Consider the following 22085-nt stretch of genomic DNA (forward strand, 5'->3'; position numbering starts at 1 on the left):
TGTCAAGATGAAGCAGGAAAAAGATTCCCAAATAATAAAAAGTATAAATTATAACCTATTTAGGAAAGAATGTTTATAGAAAGTTATAACAGGAAAATATTGTAAATTTCTATAATTCATATGTAAAGTGTTTTTAATATTAGACCTTCCCAAAGTACAAATGACACTATCCCTCCTCGGCTGCTTCTTCGTCGTCGTATTATTATTATTACTACTACTACTACTACTAATACATTTGCTACAAGCTGTAAGTCAGTCTGCGCGTTGCATGGCAACACGCAACACTTTATCCCCAGCTGTAACTTCTTTGGGAACTACTCTGGTTGATGGAGCAAAAATAAACAAAATACTTGGCCATACTGTTATTGAAATGTCAGTTTCTCAATATTCATTTCGTGTTTGTAAAAAAGCAATATCATACTCACTCGTGTGCTTGTGCGATATTCGTTAAGTAGCTAATATTCTTATGCTACGTCCACATTCATCCGGACGGATCTGAAAACTGGGTGTTTGTTTTAGAATGCTCTCCGTCTACGCTGAAGAGTTTCAAACAAACATTTTCCAAAAATTGCTCGTCCACACTGAAACGTGTGAAGACGCTTACATCCAGATACTGCCGAAATGACATTAATCTTTAACAAAGCAATCAAACTGCAAAGCAGCACAACTGTAGTACAATAGCGTCCACCATCTTGTTTGTTTTGAGTAGAATGAGTCACATGACTGCGTCACAGGACTAAAAATATGTCCGTTTTCTCAGTCCACACTACAATGTGAAAATGGCAGTTTCAAAATTTTTCACTTGGGAAGCGCCTTTGAAAAACGCTGGACAAAAACGCTGTCTCAGTGTGGACGGAAAGACGAAACACAGAGAAATAGATGCGTTTTCAAAATGTATCCGGATTACTCTAGACGTAGCCTCAGAATCCCTTGTGTGACCCCAAAACAATCACCAAACACATTACAATTTTTTTTTTTTTTTTTTTTTTTTAAAAACACAAACGCAGCTAATGTAAGTGGTCAAAATGATTAGCACTGGCCAACTGTGGTATAAGAGGAATAAGAAGGCGGTGACAGTGAGACAGAAAAAGATAATGAAAGAAAAGAGAGTGACTGTGTATTTGGATCAATTAAACTTTTATGAGCTGCACACTGCTATACACAAACTGTATTCAGTAATACACAGTCAAATATGTAATAATAGTTGATATTTTCTCCATAAAAGCACCATTACCATATATAATAATAATAATTATATTACAATAATTTATACTTCTTTACATTTTAAAACCCTAAGACTGATTAGCCAGTAAGTACATGAAACACAATGCAAAATATTTGATCTTAGGAGTAAGGAGAGTAGGACCACACTCCCTGTTCTTTAGAAAGAAATTTATCCTTCATAAACATAAATTGTATCATACATTTAAGCAGTATGACAGGAGGGAAAACAAAATGGGGCAGGGTGCAGGTGGTGGGAGGTTTGAGCCAGTTAGCATTTGTGCACTGTGGATTAGCATCATAGCTATGAAGTAAGAACTGCAGCAGGACTTGTCTTTTGGTTAAAAGCAGCTCAATCTGCACAGCGAGTGGCATTCATTCTTACAAAGGTCACTCTGCTTCTGTCAGTAATCTTGTGAACGAGTAACCGTTTTGAACAGTCAGTAGCTATGCCATCACGTCCTCTCTCTGTGTAGAGGAGCAACAACGCTAGTCCAAAACATGCCAGCTAAAGTCATTATATTTAAACATGCACTGTTAAAACCCTGCACTATGTAGGTGTCAGTGGGCACTTTGGAAAATCCACTCACGGTGAACACAGCCAAGACCTTACACAAAAGGTGCCTGAACCAGCTCAATATTTAAAGCTAAACTTCAGGGGGGAGCGCCCCCCAAATTGTCCCTGATTGACTACATGGGGGGTGAAGCGTGCATAAGGACCTGTAAATGTCCTTTCTATTCTTTTCCAGGTGATATAGTTTAAAATAAATAAATCACTAAAGAATGGTCATAACTGGTAACTGGGACAGAAGCACAGTAAGCAGCTTTGTAACAGGAAGAGCAGAGCTTGGGTTTCTGGCAGTTTAATGTGTCACAGTGTTGGGGGGTTAGCAGTGTTGGGTGACAAGCAATTAATAACTGTTCAACATGTATTCAAATACAAAAAAAGGCTAAGTTAATAAAACAATAATATGATGACTGGGTCCAAAATTTAGAGTCCCCTCTGAAAGTATTGGAACAGCATAGCTATTTGGGTTTGAGATCAAATGATGATTATTACATTATTAAAGTAAATAACATTTAATATTTGTTTGCATATCCGTTGATTGCAATAACTACAGCTAACTGGTGACACGCTCACATCACCAAACTGTTGCATTGTTCTTTTGTGATGCTTTTCCAGGCTTGTGCTGCAGCTTCTTTCAGCTGTTTTTTTTTTTTTTTTTTTTTTGGGGGGGGGGGGGGGGGGGGGGGGGTTTCTCTCTTCAGGAGGCGAGATGCCTGTGTTAAGGTCTGGTGATCGACTTGGCCAGTCTAAAACCCTCCACCTTTCCCCCCGATGAAATCCTTTGTTGTGTTCACAGTGCTTTTTGGGTCATTGTCTTGCAGCATGATGAAGATGCTCCCAATCAGATTGGATGCATTTCTCTGTAAATTGGCAGACAGATTGTTTCTGTAAACTTCTGAACTCATTCTGCTCCAACCATCATGCATTACATCGATAAAGATTAGTGAGCCTGTTCCAGAACCAGCCATGCAAAGCCAAGCATGACACTAAATTCACCGTGCTTGACCGATGACGTTGTATGTTTCTGATCGTGAGGAAATCCTTTCTTTCTCCACACTCTGGCCTTTCCATCACTTTGGTAGAGGTTAATCTTGGTTCCTGAGCTTTTCTGGCTCATCTCTGTATTTTTTGCAAATTCCAACCTGTCCTTCTGATTCTTACTACTCATGAGTGGTTTGCATCTTGTCGTAAGGCCTCTATATTTCTGCTCTTAAAGTCTCATTCAAACGTTGGATTGCGATACCTTCCCCTGCCCTGTGGAGGTTGTTGGTGAGGTCACTGACTGTTTTTGTGATTTTCTTCACAGCTCTCACTGTGTTTCTTTCATCAACTGCTGCTGCTTTCCTTGGCCAACCTTTTTCAATATCTGGTTGTTAGTACACCAGTGGTTTCTTTCTTGCCATGTTCCAAGTTGTTTAACACATGATGTAAATATCAGGAAATGAAAGCTGAAATTCCATCATCTCAATCATCTTTTGAGCTCAAACCCAAATGTCTTCAGATTATAGCAAAAAAAAAAAAAGAAAGAAACTACCGTACGGTTCCAATACTTTTGGAGGGGACTGCATGTTACTGTCTACAATGTAATGTGGTCAAAACAAACAAACAAAAACAATTTTTAAATCAATAAACATGTTAATAGTTTTTAACATGAAGTACTGTACAAGTCTTACCCAACCCTTTATTTGTTAAGTACAAATTTTGTTATAAAATGTTTATGACTCTGATGTGTTTTTTTTTAAAGCAAAGTTGTCTCACAGCAAATACTGATGTAGAAATGTTCAATTTCTTTATTTTTGAAGGCATATTTGTTTTATAGCATTTCTTTGCACATGTGTAAGACTTCTGCACAGCACTGCACATTTAAATAACTTAAAATAACGTAATAAAGTACGTTATAAACGTAATAAAGTATTTTACATAATAACAGTTAGGTATTATGTTCTGACATAATTTGGGAGTCAGATTTTAGGACCCTGATGTAGATTAAAGACCGAGTCTATTTGAATGATTAATAAAGGTCAATCAGCCTGGTTTTATCGTCATGAAGACTCACCCACTTCCACTCTGCCCTGCTTGACTGGTTCAATCTGTGCTTTGACTGAAAACATTGAAGATGCATTAAATAGAACATTAGCTGATTCAATTGCTTTGATAGAATTTGGCTGAATGCTGATATGTAGACAGGTGCTGCAGATCACTTACAGTCACAATCAAAATTATTCAACCCCCATTGCAAATCAGGCTTATTGTCAACATTTATAGACTTTCAGCTGTTTTCAATAAACAAATCAAACAAAAGCAATTGAAATAGTTCAGCACAGCAAATGCTTTAAGTAGTTTCCCCAAATTCAACTGAAAATACAACTTACAATGACTTCTCCAGTTTCAGAATTATTCAACCACTTCATGGCAAGCATCTTTAATACCCTCGAGTGACTCTTTTTAAACACTGTTTAAAAACAGTCAGTGCGTTTACATGGACAACAATAATCCACTCGTAACCTGATTAAGACCATTCTTTGTTTAAGAAACTATCATGTAAACAGCAATTTTTTACTTACCTTAATCTAATTAGGGTCATACTCGAAGTAAGCAATAATCGAATTAAGACAGGTGGAGTACTCCTGTTTTAGTCGCATTATGGACGTGTAGTAGTGACATGTAAACACCTTAATCACATTATGAGCGTCGTGTGAGAGTTTTCACCGCATTTTGCGACAGGACACGATCACACACGGCAGTTTTATGTTTTACGGCGAACAAGACAGTTCGGCTGCGTCCCAAAACGCATACTTGCCTACTATAGGCCTGTAGTGGGGACAAATACATGCAACTCGGCTACTATATAGACAGTAATTATGCGGTTTGGGACGCAGCCCACGGCTTCAAGCAGTTGTCTATTTGCACGTACACCATGACAAATAATTAACTGCACTTAAAGCGTTCGTAAAAAAAAAAAAGTTAATAAAAACACCAAAACTGTATACGGTACCATAACAAAGACCAACTGTATGTTGATACGTGAAATTCTGGAGGGACGTCGGACGGCGTGGCGCGGTGACGTAATGACGCGGGCTCTTAATCTAATTATGTTCTAAAACATGTAAAACGGGAACATGACAGGAGTATTCTAAAAGCGACTCATGTAAACACCTTAATCACATTATTATCTTACTCAGAGTAAGGTCAATAATTAGATTACTGCTGTCCATGTAAACGTAGTCACTGATGTGGTCTTCTCTAAACAGAGAAGCTGGCAAGTGAAAATGTTAAGCTTTAAAAGTGATGATGCTGAACGAAATGTAGACGAGGTTTACTTAAGGTTAAAATGCAGCCCAAAATCATAACATGTATTCGTATTGGAATAAGATCATATTGTGATTATCATCATGACATAAAAAATATTATATTGGCACAGGTGGAAGCCATATTGATCCCACACTTCAGAGACGTCAAACCAAGCTAGATAAATATTAGACAAAACACTATGTGATGTGCAGTTATGCTAACCCCCGTACCACTGAGACTGCGTTTACCCTAAAGATCCCGAGGAAATCAGTGTACCTATACCTGAAGCTACTACCCGTCCCACGGAGAATGAGCTGTCCTTGTCCACCTCTGAAACACATAAAAGCATGTTAATTCCAATCCCAGCAGCAGACCTGCAGTGAGACCTGGGCTTTGTGCAGGAAGAAAAGATGTTATTATATCTTTACACACACTTCCATTAACAGTCCCAGGTGGACGTGGCTGTGGATCTCCTGCTGAGCTGCTCAGTCCTAATCTCATAGAAAATGAAATGATTCTCTGCATCACTTACAGATACTTACACGGCTCCAGATACTTGAGCAAGGCCTTTGAAAAAAATTTAAACACCACACCTAGACATCATCATCATCCCTGAAATCTGTGAGCAAATGTGAGCAGTGGTTAAGCTTCAGAAGGCTGATAACCAGCAAATGAAAAAAATAAAAGCAGAAAAGAAAGCAGGTCATCAGACCCATGCAAAAACCTGTGACGAGAACTAATTTGTTCAGTGAAAAACTACTGGTGACTAATTACAACACTGTTCACTTTATAATGAACACTAAATCTTAATCAAAATGCAGTATTTTCATGGCAAGACAATTGTCTATATTGGACCAATGGAAGACGGTGTGTTTGCTTTTCATAGCGGCGGCCGATTTCATGACTTAATGAGCTCATGAGTACTGATGTATCACTAATGTTCTACCTGCTAACCCTCGCATACTTTCTGAACAGCTCTTTGAAGAGGGATGGATATGACTGCTTTCCATTGTGTGCCTTAGTAACGAGCTTCACAATAAACTTAAATAATCTCTAGAAAGTCCTCACCTCTCAGTAACCTGGGTTGACTATACAACTGTCAAGACCGTACAATGGTTATGACAAAGCAACTAATACTAAGGCTAATCTTTTAAGGAAAAAATGAATACTCTCCAAGCAAGGCCAAAAAAAAAACTGCTGAACAAAAACCAAAAGGGCCAAATGAAAGCGTGATTCAGTGAAGGGAATTATGTTCTGACCTCATGAAAGAGTCCAGAGATTCTCCGCAACAACTTTTTTAGGTCTGGATTCAGGGGCCTGGCTTTTGGTAAACTGCCATTGAGGGGCTGTTTTTTTAGACTGCTGGCTCTAAGAGACCTGGCTTAAGAAGCTTGAGACCAGACATGGGTTTCAGTGGCAGAACTTCAGCACTGCCTGGCTTTCAGCAATCACATTTCAGAGAGGCCCAGCTTTCTTTCAGAGGCCCGGCTTATGGGGTCTGGCGATTCAAAAGATCCATCTTTCTTTGTTATTTTAGTGGACTGGCTTTCTGTTATAATTTTTATGTTATTTGAATGGTGATCATTTAAATAATTTGTGCAAGTTATCTTGGTGATGCCCAAATTCCTGACGTAACTAAGTGTTTGGTTCCAGACTGTTTTTGTTTTGTTTTTGTTGGGTGTAGAGGGTATTCAAGAGCCTTTCAGAGGCCTCACTGCAGTTGTAGCTTTCTGAACAGTCCAACCTTTGGAGGTTTAAAAGGCCAGGCCAAGCGTTCCTTTGGAGGGCTGTATGGATCTCTTTCAGAGGCCAGGTACTAGAAGGTCTTACATTTGCATTTAGCAGACACCCACATCCAGAGTGACTCATTTATAAAATGGAGCATCTGAGGGTTAAGGGCCTTGCTCAAAAGGCCCAGCAGTGGCAGCTTGGTCTTCAAAACTGATCACTGGAAGTGGAGTAAGGGAGGCACAGGATCCTGTTGAGGATCTCTTTTTTAACTTTTAACAGGTGCTTTATAAAACATAACATCTCAAATGCAATCGGTCATGCAATAACAAGGAAAATGTTAAGATCCTGTTACTGTGTCATGTTTATAAAAGGGCGCAAATCAGGAAAAAGACCCTTTCAAACTGCGTCTAATAAGTTGCAGAAGGCTAAGAGTGAGCTTTTTAACGAGCTTCCGAACTGAGAAGCAAATACAGTGAGGCTCCGAGACCATCAATTAAGTTATCGTACCGTGAATTACTCCGACCCCATCATGGCTGATTTCTCCTCCGTCTCCCAAATAACTTCAAGATCAGGACAGAGGTGAACACGCAGCAATCTGTGAGCATTTTGTGTTCCGTTTTTATATTGACGGGAAGCTGGCAGCAGTTTCAATGCCCAGAGGCTGTGAATGCCACAACACAATGCCAACAAACATTACAGTTCTAATTGCAGGCCAACACTGATCGATGAGCCTCAGTTACAGGAATCACTTCCAGCTTTAACCGAAAGCACCTTTTAGAACGGTTCGCTTTTTAAATAGAGCAGAAGAAATTGACTGATCGAGTTATGCAACAGATCTCAAGCAATGCAAATTAAACGATTCTTCAAGCCCTACATTTGAGACAAAGATACAACATCCAGTTGTGGCCAGTTCCATCAGTTAAACAGTACATTTGAATCCATGGCACCTTTAGGTTAGTCAAGGAAATTATATACTTGATATTTCTCTTAGGAGAACTTAAAACTTAATGCCGAAATACCCTCAACTCTCCAGTACTCAGATTGCAGTTGCTCACATGAGATTATTATTGTATTAAGATTGCTGACAGCTTCATGTGATTCTCTCCTTACATTCAGGAATGACTTCCAGCTTTACTGAAAGCACCTTCTAGAAGTGTTTGGTTTTAAATGGAGCGGAGGAAATCTTTCTTTATGTGGACTGGTCGAGTTATGTTGTAGAGACTCGTACTTTAGAGGCTCATGCATTATTCTGCACTTGTTGCTGGCCATTCTGCACCATTCAGAGTGATCCAGTTCTGAACAAGTGATCAGAAAACAAAAGTTCAAAACTCAGTACTGCCAGACAGCACTGCATGGCCCCCGAGCAAGACCCTCAACTGCACAGCTGTGCTCTGTAGTCTGTATCCTGTTACCATTTTCACTTGCGATGAATAAACGCTTCTGACAAACAAATTAATGTAAATATGACGTGAATGCATCGCATTTTCAGCTCTTCTCACACCTCGGTACTTGGACTGGATTTGACTTCATTGAGTCGTTTCGAATAAATACATCTGTCTATATTAATGAATTTATTTTGCAGCTGCGTATGATTGGAGGATCAATTCAGCCAAAATAAATCCAATTTCCCCTAATCGCACATGTATGTTTGTTTAAATCTGCCAAGTAATACCATTTGTACATAAATAGGTTTTCATAAAATATCAGGATAAATCTGTGGTAAAATTGTATTACATTCATTGTAATGTAATTGTAAAAGTCATGGTTACTGATGAATGAATAAATATTTACATTTTTAAACAAATACATGAATAAATGCATAAAACAGCACTGATATAACATAGGCTTATTAAAGGCCATTGATAAGTAGGATACTAAGAGACTCTGCCAGCAACGTACAAGTCTGCCATGTGGCCTATTGTGTAAAACAGCTTAAGTAAGAAATGCAGGCAAGATTACATTGACATTTTATTCATTTAGCAGATGCTTTTATCCAAGTTAGGGGTAAGATAAGTGTTCACGGAAGAGGTGGGTTTTTAGACTTTTTTTTTTTCCTTTTTTGAAGATTGACAGATTCTGCAGTCTGGATTGAGGTTGTAAGTTCATTAAAAGATTCCAGTTCCACCCCCCCACCCCCAACAACACATTAAAAAAAAAAAAAAGTATAAAATTTCCACACATTCTTGCAATATCAAAATGCAATGGGTACAACAGTTTTTGAAACAAATACTGTTGCAGTTTTGCATTAGGAAGCCTCTACTGATTCCCAACATGACATGTACAATGTGATTATTGGCTCTGAGTAACCCCTTCAGACATATTGTCAATTCTACACTGTATATATACACACACACACACACACACACACACACACACACAACAGAGCATATACACTACATCTTTAACTGACATGTTTTACTGACGTGTGTGATGGCCATTACTCTAGACACAAACGTCAAAAGAGGATCAGTCTGGTCTTCTAAGAATGGCTTCAGTGGCGGTGGCTGAGCTCCCTCCTCTGGTCAGCACCAGTAAACCTTTCCGACACGACTTTTCCAATTCCCAAATGTGTGAACGTTATAAACAATGTCTAAAAGAGGTACAGGTTGCTGCTGTCCCCACAGCTGTATCAGATGTCTCTCACATAGTATACAATTTAATAAAATTTTTATGTTATTTGAATGGTGCTGTAGGTGTCGGTCTTGCAGTTTAACAGGTAAAGTGCGTGCCACCCACTTTTACTGCTGTGACTATACCAACCAGTGTTACAAAATTTTCAGACTACAAACAAAACTTCTGACAAATGATTAAGGGCATGGGAAATCAAGCTTTAGCGAGTATACTAATATATATTATGTATGTATATGTGTATATAAAAACACACAGAGAGAGAGAGAGAGCGAGAGATCAGCCATAATATTAAGACCACCTGCCTAATATTTTGTAGGTCCCCCTTATGCCAGTTTCCCAGCAGAATCACACTGCCCAGAGCATCACACTGCCTCCATTCGCTTGGCTTCTTCCCATAGTGCACCCTGGTGCCATCTCTTTCCCAGGCAAGTGATGCAGACACACACCCAGTCCTCCACAAATCATGATTCATCAGACCAGGCCACATTCTTGCATTCCTCCATGGTCCAGTTCTTATGCTCATGTGCCCAGTGTAGGTGCTTTCAGCAGTGGACAGGGGTCAGCATGGGCACCCTGACCCATCTGTGGCTACACAGCCCCATATGCAGCAAGCTGCGATGCACTGTGTGTTCTGATACCTTTCCATCATCGCCAGCAATTTCAATCAATTTGTGCTACAGTAGCTCTTCTGTGGGAATTGGACTGGACAGGCTAGCCTTCGCTCCTCATGAGCATCAGTGAGCCTTGGGTGCCCATGACCCTGTCACCAGTTGTCATTCACTGAACCACTTTTGGTAGGTACTAACCACTGTGTAACCACCGGGAACCCCCAACAAGACCCCCCGTTTTGGAGATGCTCTGACCTGGTCATCTAGCCATCACAATTTGGCCCTTGTCAAAGTGGCTCAGATATCTGAAGAGCCATGTCAATAAACATTGACATCCAAAACACAACTGTTGCTATACACACACAAACAAATATACACATAGCATCTTCTCAATGCATCCACTTAACCTGATACTGCATATGTGGACTAACATTAATCATTTGCTTTCTGGTACAGTTTTAATATTCTGGTGACTACAAAAACTTGAAAGTCAGATACAGCTCTTATAGTCTGTTAAATTTTTTATGCTGTATTATAAAATGAATAGTTTCAGTTGTAACATCTGACTGCAAAATCCTGCATCGAAACCTGTGACTGCATCACAATAAACGCATTCTATATTAATATGCCAGGTTATAAACCAATTCATTTTTTCATTTAAGCCATTATTCTGTACATTTGACCATTGCAGCACACAAAGCTAACTTAACAGATTACATTGTGTGGTTGAAGAATTGCTTATTGCGAATGAAATATGCGAACAAATTTCATTATTTATTAAACACTAAATTTCATTATACAGGGTGTCCCAAAAGTCTCCATACATACAGGAAATGAACACTTTTTTAGCAAAATGTCTTTAAAAAAAAAAATCATTCTTAGTTTGTATTATATATATTTTTTCAGATAGCTTTTAAGAATGCCTTTGACAGAAGAACATCATACTGAATCATTCTAATGGCTGGAGCAGGAAGCTGTTGCAAAGTTGCGATGGACTTTAACAGGAAACATCACATCACATCATGCACAACAGCATTGCGAAACTTATCATCAAATTCAAAAAGACTGGCAGTATCGCGGACCAACCGTGAACTGGATGTTCAATGAGGTCAATGTCCTCCACCTACGTGGTTCCCTATGTATGGAGACTTTTGGAACACTCTGTATTGTTGGTCACCATTTTATAAAATAATAAGCCACTTGAGTGTGTGTTGCAGCCACATGCTATACCTAAGAACATGCTTACAAGTAACAAGTACAAGCTTACTGTAACACAACTACTACCGTAATCTCACATTTTTAGTAGTCCTAGGACTATAAGCATCTATCGTTTTTTGTTTTTTTCACAATAAGAAACACTTGTGTAAATGTAGTGTCTATAAGAGTTTGCACTTTTGCAACTATTTACTATGTAAGGAAAATGGTCAATAATATACAACCACAACGAGCACCACACACACACACACACACACACACACACACACACACACACACACTCACACAAGATTCCTACTGAACATCCAGCACATCGGTCAATCAGCTGACATACTGAATATGTGATTATATATTAGAACGTAATGCAAATGTAAGAAAAGAGAAACAGAGAGATGTACTAACGTGGTCTTTGGACCCAGGTGCGGATGTGCAGTCTCCCAGACGAATAGTACAGGAAGCCGAGAACCAGCATCGGACAGAGTATCAGCATCACATTCCTCGTGGGCTTCATCGCTCTCATCTCTCATTGGCCATCTTCAGACGATCGTCTGAGAGAGGAACATACACATAATATAGCCGCATCAACAAAACATTGCTGATTGTGTAACAGTACTTTCATGTCACCTGCAGTTCTTTGTCAGGTGAGTGTAGGAGACGGAAATGCCAAGCACGGTGTAATAGAAAACGCAGTACAAAAATAGCTGCAAGATGGAACGACAGGAAGGAAACGTGTGTGCGTGTGTGTGCTTTTACGCTGTAAAAGTATCTCTAAAGTAGCAGCCCGAAACAACTTTTCTTCTCCTAAAAAAAGTAGCAGCCAATGTTATGAAGTGTTGCATGAAATCTGTGTTTAGAGGTGTGCAAAAAACCCATCAAGCATTGCTGTGGCTGAATTCTACAAACCATCAACAATAATGAAAAAAAAAAAAACTTGTTTAAGATAAAACTGAGATACTTTAAGATAAATATACTTAAGCAAAACAAAACAGAAGTGTTTATTAAGCTTTTTTTTTTAAAAAAACAAACAAACAAACAAAAAAAAAAAACCTTGCCATGGCTGCCAAATGTATAGTTTATAAAAAATAAATATTTTATTTATTACTTATAGCTTTTAGAACTTTGATTCTGATTGAGATGTGTGCTAAAGAGAAAAAAAAACATTGTATATCATCTCAGAATTTTTATATATTTTATATATATATATATATATATATATATATATATATATATATATATATATATATATATATATATATATATATATAAGAAAATATCATGTGAACATTTCCCCAGGTCACCAAAGTATTTCAATATTTTAACTATCCACTGCATAGTGAAGTATGCATATTGCTTTGGCGTGTATATGCATGGCAAACAATTTGTGTGCATTTTTACATTACTACAGTGCCGCCCGAAAGTTTGCGAACCCTTCAGAATTTTATTTATATATATATATATATATATATATATATATATATATATATATATATATATATATATATATATATATATATATATATATATATATGCACCATCAAAAACATCATCAAATTTTCACACAAGTCCTAAAAGTAGATAAAGAGAACCCAGTTAAACAAAAGATTAACCGTTATTTTGATCCTTTCAGTCACATTTTGCACTGCAAACATCAATGACAGCTTTAACTTGTCAATGCTGGGAAGTGACCACGGTATAAGCGGGATAATCCACGGCTAGTTGTGCATTACACGAATTTAATGCACGATGTGGAGGCCTAGTACACCTAGCCTTGGATTATCCCTTACATATACCTAGACATGTAAATCCAGCTTAAAGAAATGAAAGTTATAAATCTCTAACCCTGACTGTGTATGTTTCTGCATTCACAATAGGCTTCTGCAATACAATGATTGTATCAGCTGTACATGATATTACACTGCCAGCTCACATGCTCTTGGCTGAACTCGCGCAGGGTGTGTGCTCTCTTTCTGTCAAGATAACTGGAAAATATTTCATTGGGTTCATTAATGTGAAATAAAATCTATAAATTCATGTTTGACTAACGTTAGCTAACAGACAAGTACATATTTAACATCAGTAATCTACATTTCTTATTAGGGATGTCGGCTAAATTGTTAGTCGAAAACGGTGAAACACAAAAGACAAACGTTCTGATCGGAAAAAATTAGATAAGCCCACAAGAAGAAGGGTCAAATCTAACTCTTTACAAATAATGTTAATAATGATGATAATTAGAAAGTTGATAATAATGATAATTAGAAAGTGATTTAATACAGTACTTTTGTGGTCCCGTGCCTGCACACCTGGTAATATTATTACACCTTACTTTACTCTCCTTAAATCTGAAATGGTAGAAACAGTTCACAGGCTTTAAGCTATTGGTTCTGGATGTTTAAAACAGCTTATCGCAATTCTTTTAAACAATAATACGCGAGCAGGGGGAGAAAAAAAAACTATTAGGTCAATAAGTCTAATTCCTAAATTCATCACTATAAAACTATTTTCATTACAACAGGACAATCTCTTCCTGTTACACTACTTTATTTACTTCATGAAAATTATTCACCAATACAAACTGACATAATTAAGGAAAAGTGAAATCATTTCAAGTTTCAGAGAAGCCTTATTCCAACATTGGTCAGTTTTACCCTTATTGAGCCATGTTCATCCTGACATGCAAGTTCATCTTATGGAATATCTTATGTTTAGTGTCAGACGCTGCTGAAAGAAGGTCATAACCTTGAGAACAGGAAAAGTGGCAGTGATCTGTATATATGCCTTCTAATCCAAAATACCTTTCAGCACTCTGTTTTCTCCTCATGGAAGTTTTTACCTCCTACTACACCCAGTTAGGTTGTGTAAAGTTGAAACACTGCTTAATTTAACCATAAATAAAGCATCAAGCATTGCTGAGTGTAGCCAACGTAGCCATTTGGCCAATGTTCTATACCAACGTGCTGTTGAATTCCTGATTCTCATAGGTCAAAAGTTATTGATTAGCTGTCTAACAACAAGGCTGATATAAAAGCTTGCTCTAAAATGCTATCGTCTCTATAGTAACAACTTTAACAGGGACTTGTATGACGGACGCGCAATTTAAACTTTTTTTTATTTATTTATTTATTTTTTTTAAAGTGTGCAATTGTTGATGTAAACATTATTTAGCATTTTTTAGGAAGAGTCTCCAGCGTCAGCGATCTGTAACGGTGGACTGGAAGTCTGGTGGACTTTTGCGGTTTCTCAATAACAAGACAAGCAGCATGTTTGTCTTATTAACGTCATGAAACAGAAAAGAAAAGAGAGAGAGAGCGGTCCAGGATTGACTGCTGATAGCTGCTATAATGCAAGTGATAACAGGAACTAATTTGTTTTGTAGATGTTCCACAACATTAAATGTTTCTCTAAACAAATAAATAGAATGCTGTTTCATTCATTAAAAAAGCAACTGTTGCCAAAATTGCTGTGGTAGAAGAGAAAGTAAACACTTCATGAGGTGCAGTTATTGGAAAATAATCAACAGCAGCACATCCCACTGAGTTTAATTCTATACTTATCAGACTTGCATATAAGGTTGAAGCACATTAATTCACACGTCATAAGTAGCCCAGAATTACATTAAAGTAATTGATTCCTGATCAATTATTTAATTCAGTAAGTGTGAGGGCTCTAGTGTATGAGATCTAACAAAGATCCTTCACCTTAGGATCTAACCATCTCTAGATCACAATAAAGTGCAGAATTCAAGCAGAATTTAGCATACACACATGTTGGCTTAGTTAGATGTGCACAGTCATTTCTGTGCTTTGGCCACTGCTACAGTTTCACTTAAATCGATGGCTGCCAATGCCTCCTGTATTTCCGTTTCTGTGGTACTGAGCAGACTGCCATGCTTTCTGAGCACAGCTTCATCACTCAGTATTATAATCTAACTGAAACGGGATGCTTCTTTCCAGTGGTTGATGACGGCATTTAGAACAGTACCCTATATCTAAAATGAATTTTTAAGTACGAAATACCAGGGCATTTCAACTGCCCTGTCCACCCAGTCACATCAGTCTACACCCCATCACAGTCCAAAGATTTGTAGAAAGACTGTTTAATAACAAGTGGTGAAAAATTATTCCGCATTTGGCTAAACAAAACAAGAAGGTCAGCAAAAAAAGTAAATAAATAAAAGAAATCAAAGGTTATACACATTTATAAGTCATCTTTTCAAAAATAAGCACAAAAATTATATATAGAGATTTCAACTTATTTAACCCTCTACTGAACACATTATGATAGCTTTAAAACATTAAATGACTTAAAAATAAAATATTTTGTAAAATGTTTGTTATTTTAGGGGATATATTGGGGTATGTACACTGTACAACTATGGAAACAGGTCTATTAAACATTTTACTACTGTTGTCAGTGCTGAAGCAAAGGTAGACGTTTTATTTGGAGTATTTAACCAGTAGCAACCAGAGATTTATTGCAAGTTTCCTTTGTTACATATAATGCTTAACTTTCAAATTGCTTAGTTTCTTTCAAAAATGGATCCCTCGCTGAGTGAAATATGACTTAATTTAAATTTCTAGAAGTTCCTCACTTCCTGATTTATTGATCCACAATAAATGAATCAATAAATGGGGGGGGGGGGGGGGGGTCAGAAGTGGCCGACCCTCCAAAATTCCTCCAGCAGCACAGCTAAGACTCAAACAGGAAGTCACAAAAGAGCCAAGAACAATATCGAAGGAACTACAGGTCTCTTCCATTCAGGGCACTGTTCATGACCCCACTATCAGAAAGACACTGAGCAAATGGTATCCATGGAAGAGTGCCAAGGTAAAAACCACTGCTAACACAGAAGAACATTAATGCTCGTCTGAATTTTGCCAAAACACACCTTGATGATCCTCAAACCTTTTGGGAGAATGTTCTGTGGATTGATGAGTCGAAAGTGGAACTGTTTGGAAGACAGGGGTCCCATTACATTTGGTACATACCAAACACTGAATTCCACAAAAAGAACATCATCGGTCAAGCATGATGGTGGAAGTGTGATGATGTGGGGAAGCTTTGCTGCTTCAGGGCCTGGGCAACTTGCAATAATTGAGGGAAACATGAATTCTGCCCTCTACCATACAGTCCTAAAGGAGAATGTCCAGTGTTCAGTCCGTAAGTTGAAACTCAAGCATAACTGGATTATGCAGCAAGACAATGATATAAAAACTGGAGTAAGTCCTAGTCCAAGAAGTAAGTGAAAGACTGATCTCCAGTTACTGGAAGCATTTGGTTGTAGTTATTGCTGCTAAGGGTGGCACAAACACATTTTAAGTTTAAGGGGGCAATTAGTTTTCCACACTGGTGATAGGTGTTGAATAACTTTTGTTGCTTCAATAAACTCTGCAAACTGTTTACTCAGGTTGCCTTTGTATTATATTGTATTTCATTTGAAGATCAAAAACTATTTAGTATGAGATATACACAAAAAATGTAGAGATCAGAATGAGGGTAAATACTTTTTCACAGCACTGTACTTCCTCTATCCAGATTTCTTTTAACATTCTGATTTCATCATCAACTTTCCCAAACAGGCCATGCAATCACGCCAGTAATCCAATCAGAGAGGTTAAATAAAATGAAAAATCAATGAAAACTCTTCCTTTTCTGATCTGTATCTAACCCTATAGCTAATATCTGGTGTAATGTGTTTCCTTCATCTGGATAATTTAAATAAATGTTCTACGACAGTATTTTCTCCAAGTACTTGGTTCAATCTGCTTGAAATAGTTTGCTGACTCAGTCAGTTGATGGCGCTTGATCCAATATCTCCTCACTATTATTATTACACCCTTCATACTGGGGCCATGCAACATCTCCATGTCCACATTCTGAACACAAAACATGTAAACAAATAGTACAAAACCTGTATAAACTAAAAGAGGAGATATTTATTCCTCCTTCACAAAAAGTGGATGTAGGGGAACTGGTGGCTCAGTGGTAATGCCTTCTCACTGGAAGGTTGGAAGTTTTAAACCCCAGCACTACCACTCTTAAAGTCCCCGTGAAGTGCCACCATCCCCTTTTCAAATAAGCAATTGCGTTCAATTTACCTCACGACCAAAGCTAAACCGTGAGCTGGCACAAATACCGTCTTCTTCAAATTGAATGAACTTAATTTCCCTCCTTATAGTTGGAAAACTGAATAACACACTTACAGTGAGGGAAAAAAGTATTTGATCCCCTGCTGATTTTGTACGTTTGCCCACTGACAAAGAAATGATCAGTCTATAATTTTAATGGTAGTTGTATTTGAACAGTGAGAGACAGAATAACAACAAAAAAATCCAGAAAAACGCATGTCAAAAATTTTATAAATTAATTTGCATTTTAATGATGGAAAAAAGTATTTGACCCCCTCGCAATCAGAAAGATTTCTGGCTCCCAGGTGTCTTTTATACAGGTAACAAGCTGAGATTAGGAGCACACTCTTAAAGGGAGTGCTCCTAATATCAGTTTGTTACCTGTATAAAAGACACCTGTCCACAGAAACAATCAATCAATCAGATTCCAAACTCTCCACCATGGCCAAGACCAAAGAGCTCTCCAAGGATGTCAGGACAAGATTGTAGACCTACACAAGTCTGGAATGGGCTACAAGACCATTGCCAAGCAGCTTGGTGAGAAGGTGACAACAGTTGGTGCGATTATTCGCAAATGGAAGAAGCACAAAAGAACTGTCAATCTCCCTCGGCCTGGGGCTCCATGCAAGATCTCACCTCGTGGAGTTGCATTGATCATGAGAACAGTGAGGAATCAGCCCAGAACTACACGGGAGGATCTTGTCAATGATCTCAAGGCAGCTGGGACCATAGTCACCAAGAAAACAATCGGTAACACACTACGCCGTGAAGGACTGAAATCCTGCAGCGCGCGCAAGGTCCGCTGCTCAAGAAAGCACATATACATGCCCGTCTGAAGTTTGCCAATGAACATCTGAATGATTCAGAGGACAACTGGGTGAAAGTGTTGAGGTCAGATGAGACCAAAATGGAGCTCTTTGGCATCAACTCAACTCGCCGTGTTTGGAGGAGGAGGAATGCTGCCTATGACCCCTGGAACACCATCCCCACCGTCAAACATGGAGGTGGAAACATTATGCTTTGGGGGTGTTTCTCTGCTAAGGGGACAGGACAACTTCACCGCATCAAAGGGACGATGGACGGGGCCATGTACCATCAAATCTTGGGTGAAAACCTCCTTCCCTCAGACACGGCATTGAAAATGGGTCGTGGATGGGTATTCCAGCATGACAATGACCCAAAACACACGGCCAAGGCAACAAAGGAGTGGCTCGAGAAGAAGCACATTAAGGTCCTGGAGTGACCTAGGCAGTCTCCAGACCTAAATCCCATAGAAAATCTGTGGAGAGAGCTGAAGGTTCGAGTTGCCAAACGTCAGCCTCAAAACCTTAATGATTTGGAGAAGATCTGCAAAGAGGAGTGGGACAAAATCCCTCCTGAGATGTGTGCAAACCTGGTGGCCAACTACAAGAAATGTCTGACCTCTGTGATTGCCAACAAGGGTTTTTAAACCAAGTACTAAGTCATGTTTTGCAGAGGGGTCAAATACTTATTTCCCTCATTAAAATGCAAATTAATTTATAAAATTTTTGACATACGTTTTTCTGGATTTTTTTGTTGTTATTCTGTCTCTCACTGTTCAAATACAACTACCATTAAAATTATAGACTGATCATTTCTTTGTCAGTGGGCAAACGTACAAAATCAGCAGGGGATCAAATACTTTTTTCCCTCACTGTATTTACCACCCATGCTTACTGATATGAACTCCCTCTCTCAACAACGGCAACTTGAGCAGGGTGATATTTATAATGTCGGGGCAGGACGGTTCAGAGTCTAAACAGCAATTGATTGGACAGAAAATCTGATAAGAAGTTGAAGTCCAGGATGATGTCATCAAAATTGGTGATCCACATTGGTGGTAGAGAGAGACTGCACATTTTGAACGCATAACTCATCTAAATGTGAATTTTGTTATTGTTTTGGAGCACACCAGCCTATAGATAAAAACATGGTAAACATATTCATACTAAAAAGCCACAAAATTTCAAGTTTGAATTCATGGGGACTTTATCTGCTCAGTGGTATCCTGCCTACACTGGAAGTCGCTTTGGATAAAACTGTTCAGCCAAACAAGCAAATGTAAATGGACAAAAACTTTATGCAAAATGGAAGTTTTTCTTTAAATGATTAAATAACAATAACAACCAACCCCAGATGAATGGTATGTTGCCACAGAGGTACAGTAGAGGATTAATAATAATAATAATAATAATAATAATAAGTGAAGGGGTGGATGAGTAATGTTGGTTATATCCGGAAATAAAGGTTCATTTATTAAGGTTAGGGGAACGTGCTGTTGTTAATACACTTTTATACATCTATAAGAACATAGCATTGATATCACACCCCTGCTGAAAAAACCCCCCCAAAAAACAGAAACCATCAGAAAATTTGCAATGATTTTAAGGGAATTGTATTAGTTTTAATGGACACTGTAATGGTCCCTGTAGGTCTCTACTGGTAATTTGGTGCCTTCTATTAGTGACATGTCTATTGGGTACCATTAAAAACTAATACTGTTAATGGTTTTAATGGTATTTGTAGTAGAAACCGTTAGAATTTCTGTGGTTTCTACTGTTGTTTTTTTCCCATCAGGTCCCTCTCATCAGCCATGTGTACCAGGTTCTTCTCATCAGCCATGTGTAACAGGTCCCTCTCATCAGCCATGTGTAACAGGTCCCTCTCATCAGCCATGTGTACCAGGTCCCTAATCAGCCATGTGTACCAGGTCCCTGACACACAGTTCACAGAACATGTTACAGCTATAAATATAAACACCATGGCTAACCTCCAACCATATCAAACATATTAACCTTCACACTGAATACTTGGTCAGTCTGGTGCAGAATTCGCCATTAAAAGATTTCCCATTCGTGTTTAAATGTATATTTAATGTTACGTAAATAAGCACACTACACTTTCACGAGGCTGTGTAACGTTTAGCTCTCGTTGCTGCCTACAACACAGGGGCTGAATACCAAACGACGCAGTCCTCCCTACATAGGTGAACTAGACGCCATATAAAATGAAGTCTTCTACGCAATACATAGCGCATCGGACAGCTATTTGGTATTTAACCTTTCCGCTAACTACGGAACAGACACAGCTGCGCTGCATTTACAATCACTCGAAAACCGTTTTGTTCATTTCTTTCGTTTGTAAATTTGTTAGCACCCCATGACATTAAAGTGAAAACGTTAACAACAGAGACAAACAAGAGAAGTTCAATAAACGTTAGCTAGGGTTTATCGTTTACCTTGCAACGTTTCCCTCAGAAAAAAACCACACACGGAGTAAATGTACAAAAACGCAGCCAGGACACGACAGCACCGTGAAACACACACAGCCATCTTGTTCCTTAACGGTCACAATTCCTGTAAAAAAGAGCCGAACTCCATTTTAGGCTGTATTCTCAATCTTCATACGCACAGGTCAGACCACGTCCCACCAACAACCTTCCCCTGCCCCAATCCCAAGTCAGCGCGCATGCGCAGTGTATATCTCGGTCGGGTCGTGAAAGCAGTTTATGTGGGGTATAATGTGGAAGAGGTTGCAAGATTGTCCTTTGCTTCTTCCGTTTTCTTCTACTTCTTATTCTCTTTTTGCCCTACTAAAATAACGTCTCTGTCATGTGTCACACAGGCAGCTGGCTCTTAAACAGCAGCTGGACAAAATAAAGTCACTTTAATTCTGAGTATTCAAATATAAATAGGACCAAAAGACACCTGTGGACACCTGAACATCACATCCATATGTGGGACTTCCCCAAACTGTTGAGAACGTCTTTGTATTACGTGGATCTATAGTCTATTTTTACTGGAACTAAGAAGTCCAAACATGTTTCAGCATGTCAGTTGCTCTGTGAGGGTCATGAAGACGTGGTTTGAAGAACTCGAGTGTTCTCCTCAACACTGCAACGCTGACTGCACACCAGGCCTCCTCACCCGAGAACAGTACCTGACCTCACTAATGCTCTTGTGACTGAATGAACCCTCATAGAAGTTGCTATTGTTTTAATGGTTGTAATGGGAATTGTTCCCGTAGGTCCTCACTGTCTAATACAGTGGTTTCAAAGTGGGGGCCGCCAGGGGGCGCCCGGGGGGCCTCAACAATTTGGTGTGAAAAATAAATTCTCACTCTCAGACAGCCACACACACACACACACACACACACACACACACACACACACACACAATCAATTCCTAATGTAATGTAAAGATGCAATTATTAATTAAAATAAAGGGGATATATTCTGAAGTCTGTATTTTTAATGTGTTTTAAAGACATCTTGCAAAAGGGGGGCCTCAGTCAAATGTTAATGCCATTTGGGGGGCCTTGTCCTGGAAAAGTTTGGGAACCCCTGGTCTAGTAGATACTAGGGATGCACCGAAATGAAAATTCTTGGCCGAAGCCGAAACCGAATATAATGAAAAACTTGGCCGGTAGCGGAAGGCCGAATACCGTACACGTTCTTCCACGTTTTTTCAATCTATTTTTACCATTTTTTTCACCATTGCATAAATTAAATAGTCAAAATGTGCTTTTTACTATTTTGTCTTGCTTTTCAAAGAAAAAAAAAATCAATTACCAAAACAACAATTTCAAAATATTTATTTAACACTGAACAGTTTTTTTCATTCCAGCAGGCATAGGCTACCAACAAGGCACAATATAACTTTAAATAAATAA

The 22085-nt window shown here is 38.6% G+C and overlaps 1 protein-coding gene across 7 annotated transcripts in view; it reads right to left on the reverse strand.

Moving 5' to 3' along the window:
* Positions 1-20886, reverse strand: part of st3gal3a (ST3 beta-galactoside alpha-2,3-sialyltransferase 3a) — a 50497-nt gene extending 29611 nt beyond the window's left edge. Inside the window, exons 1-5 of one of the 7 annotated variants that reach the window (XM_047158533.2) lie at positions 20653-20884; positions 20016-20128; positions 11668-11813; positions 5357-5410; positions 3846-3890 (exon numbers count right to left, since the gene is read on the reverse strand). In XM_047158533.2, coding sequence (XP_047014489.1) covers positions 3846-3890; positions 5357-5410; positions 11668-11785 — 217 coding nt within the window. In that variant the 5' untranslated portion in view covers positions 11786-11813; positions 20016-20128; positions 20653-20884. Of the gene's footprint in view, positions 1-3845; positions 3891-5356; positions 5411-11667; positions 11814-20015; positions 20129-20652 lie in introns of all 7 variants that reach the window. The other 6 variants (XM_047158534.2, XM_017479678.3, XM_047158532.2 and 3 more) reach the window with 6 other exon arrangements.
* Positions 20887-22085: the final 1199 nt, after the last annotated feature.

Source organism: Ictalurus punctatus, chromosome 11, assembly GCF_001660625.3.
Source record: "Ictalurus punctatus breed USDA103 chromosome 11, Coco_2.0, whole genome shotgun sequence".
Classification (NCBI taxonomy): domain Eukaryota; kingdom Metazoa; phylum Chordata; class Actinopteri; order Siluriformes; family Ictaluridae; genus Ictalurus; species Ictalurus punctatus.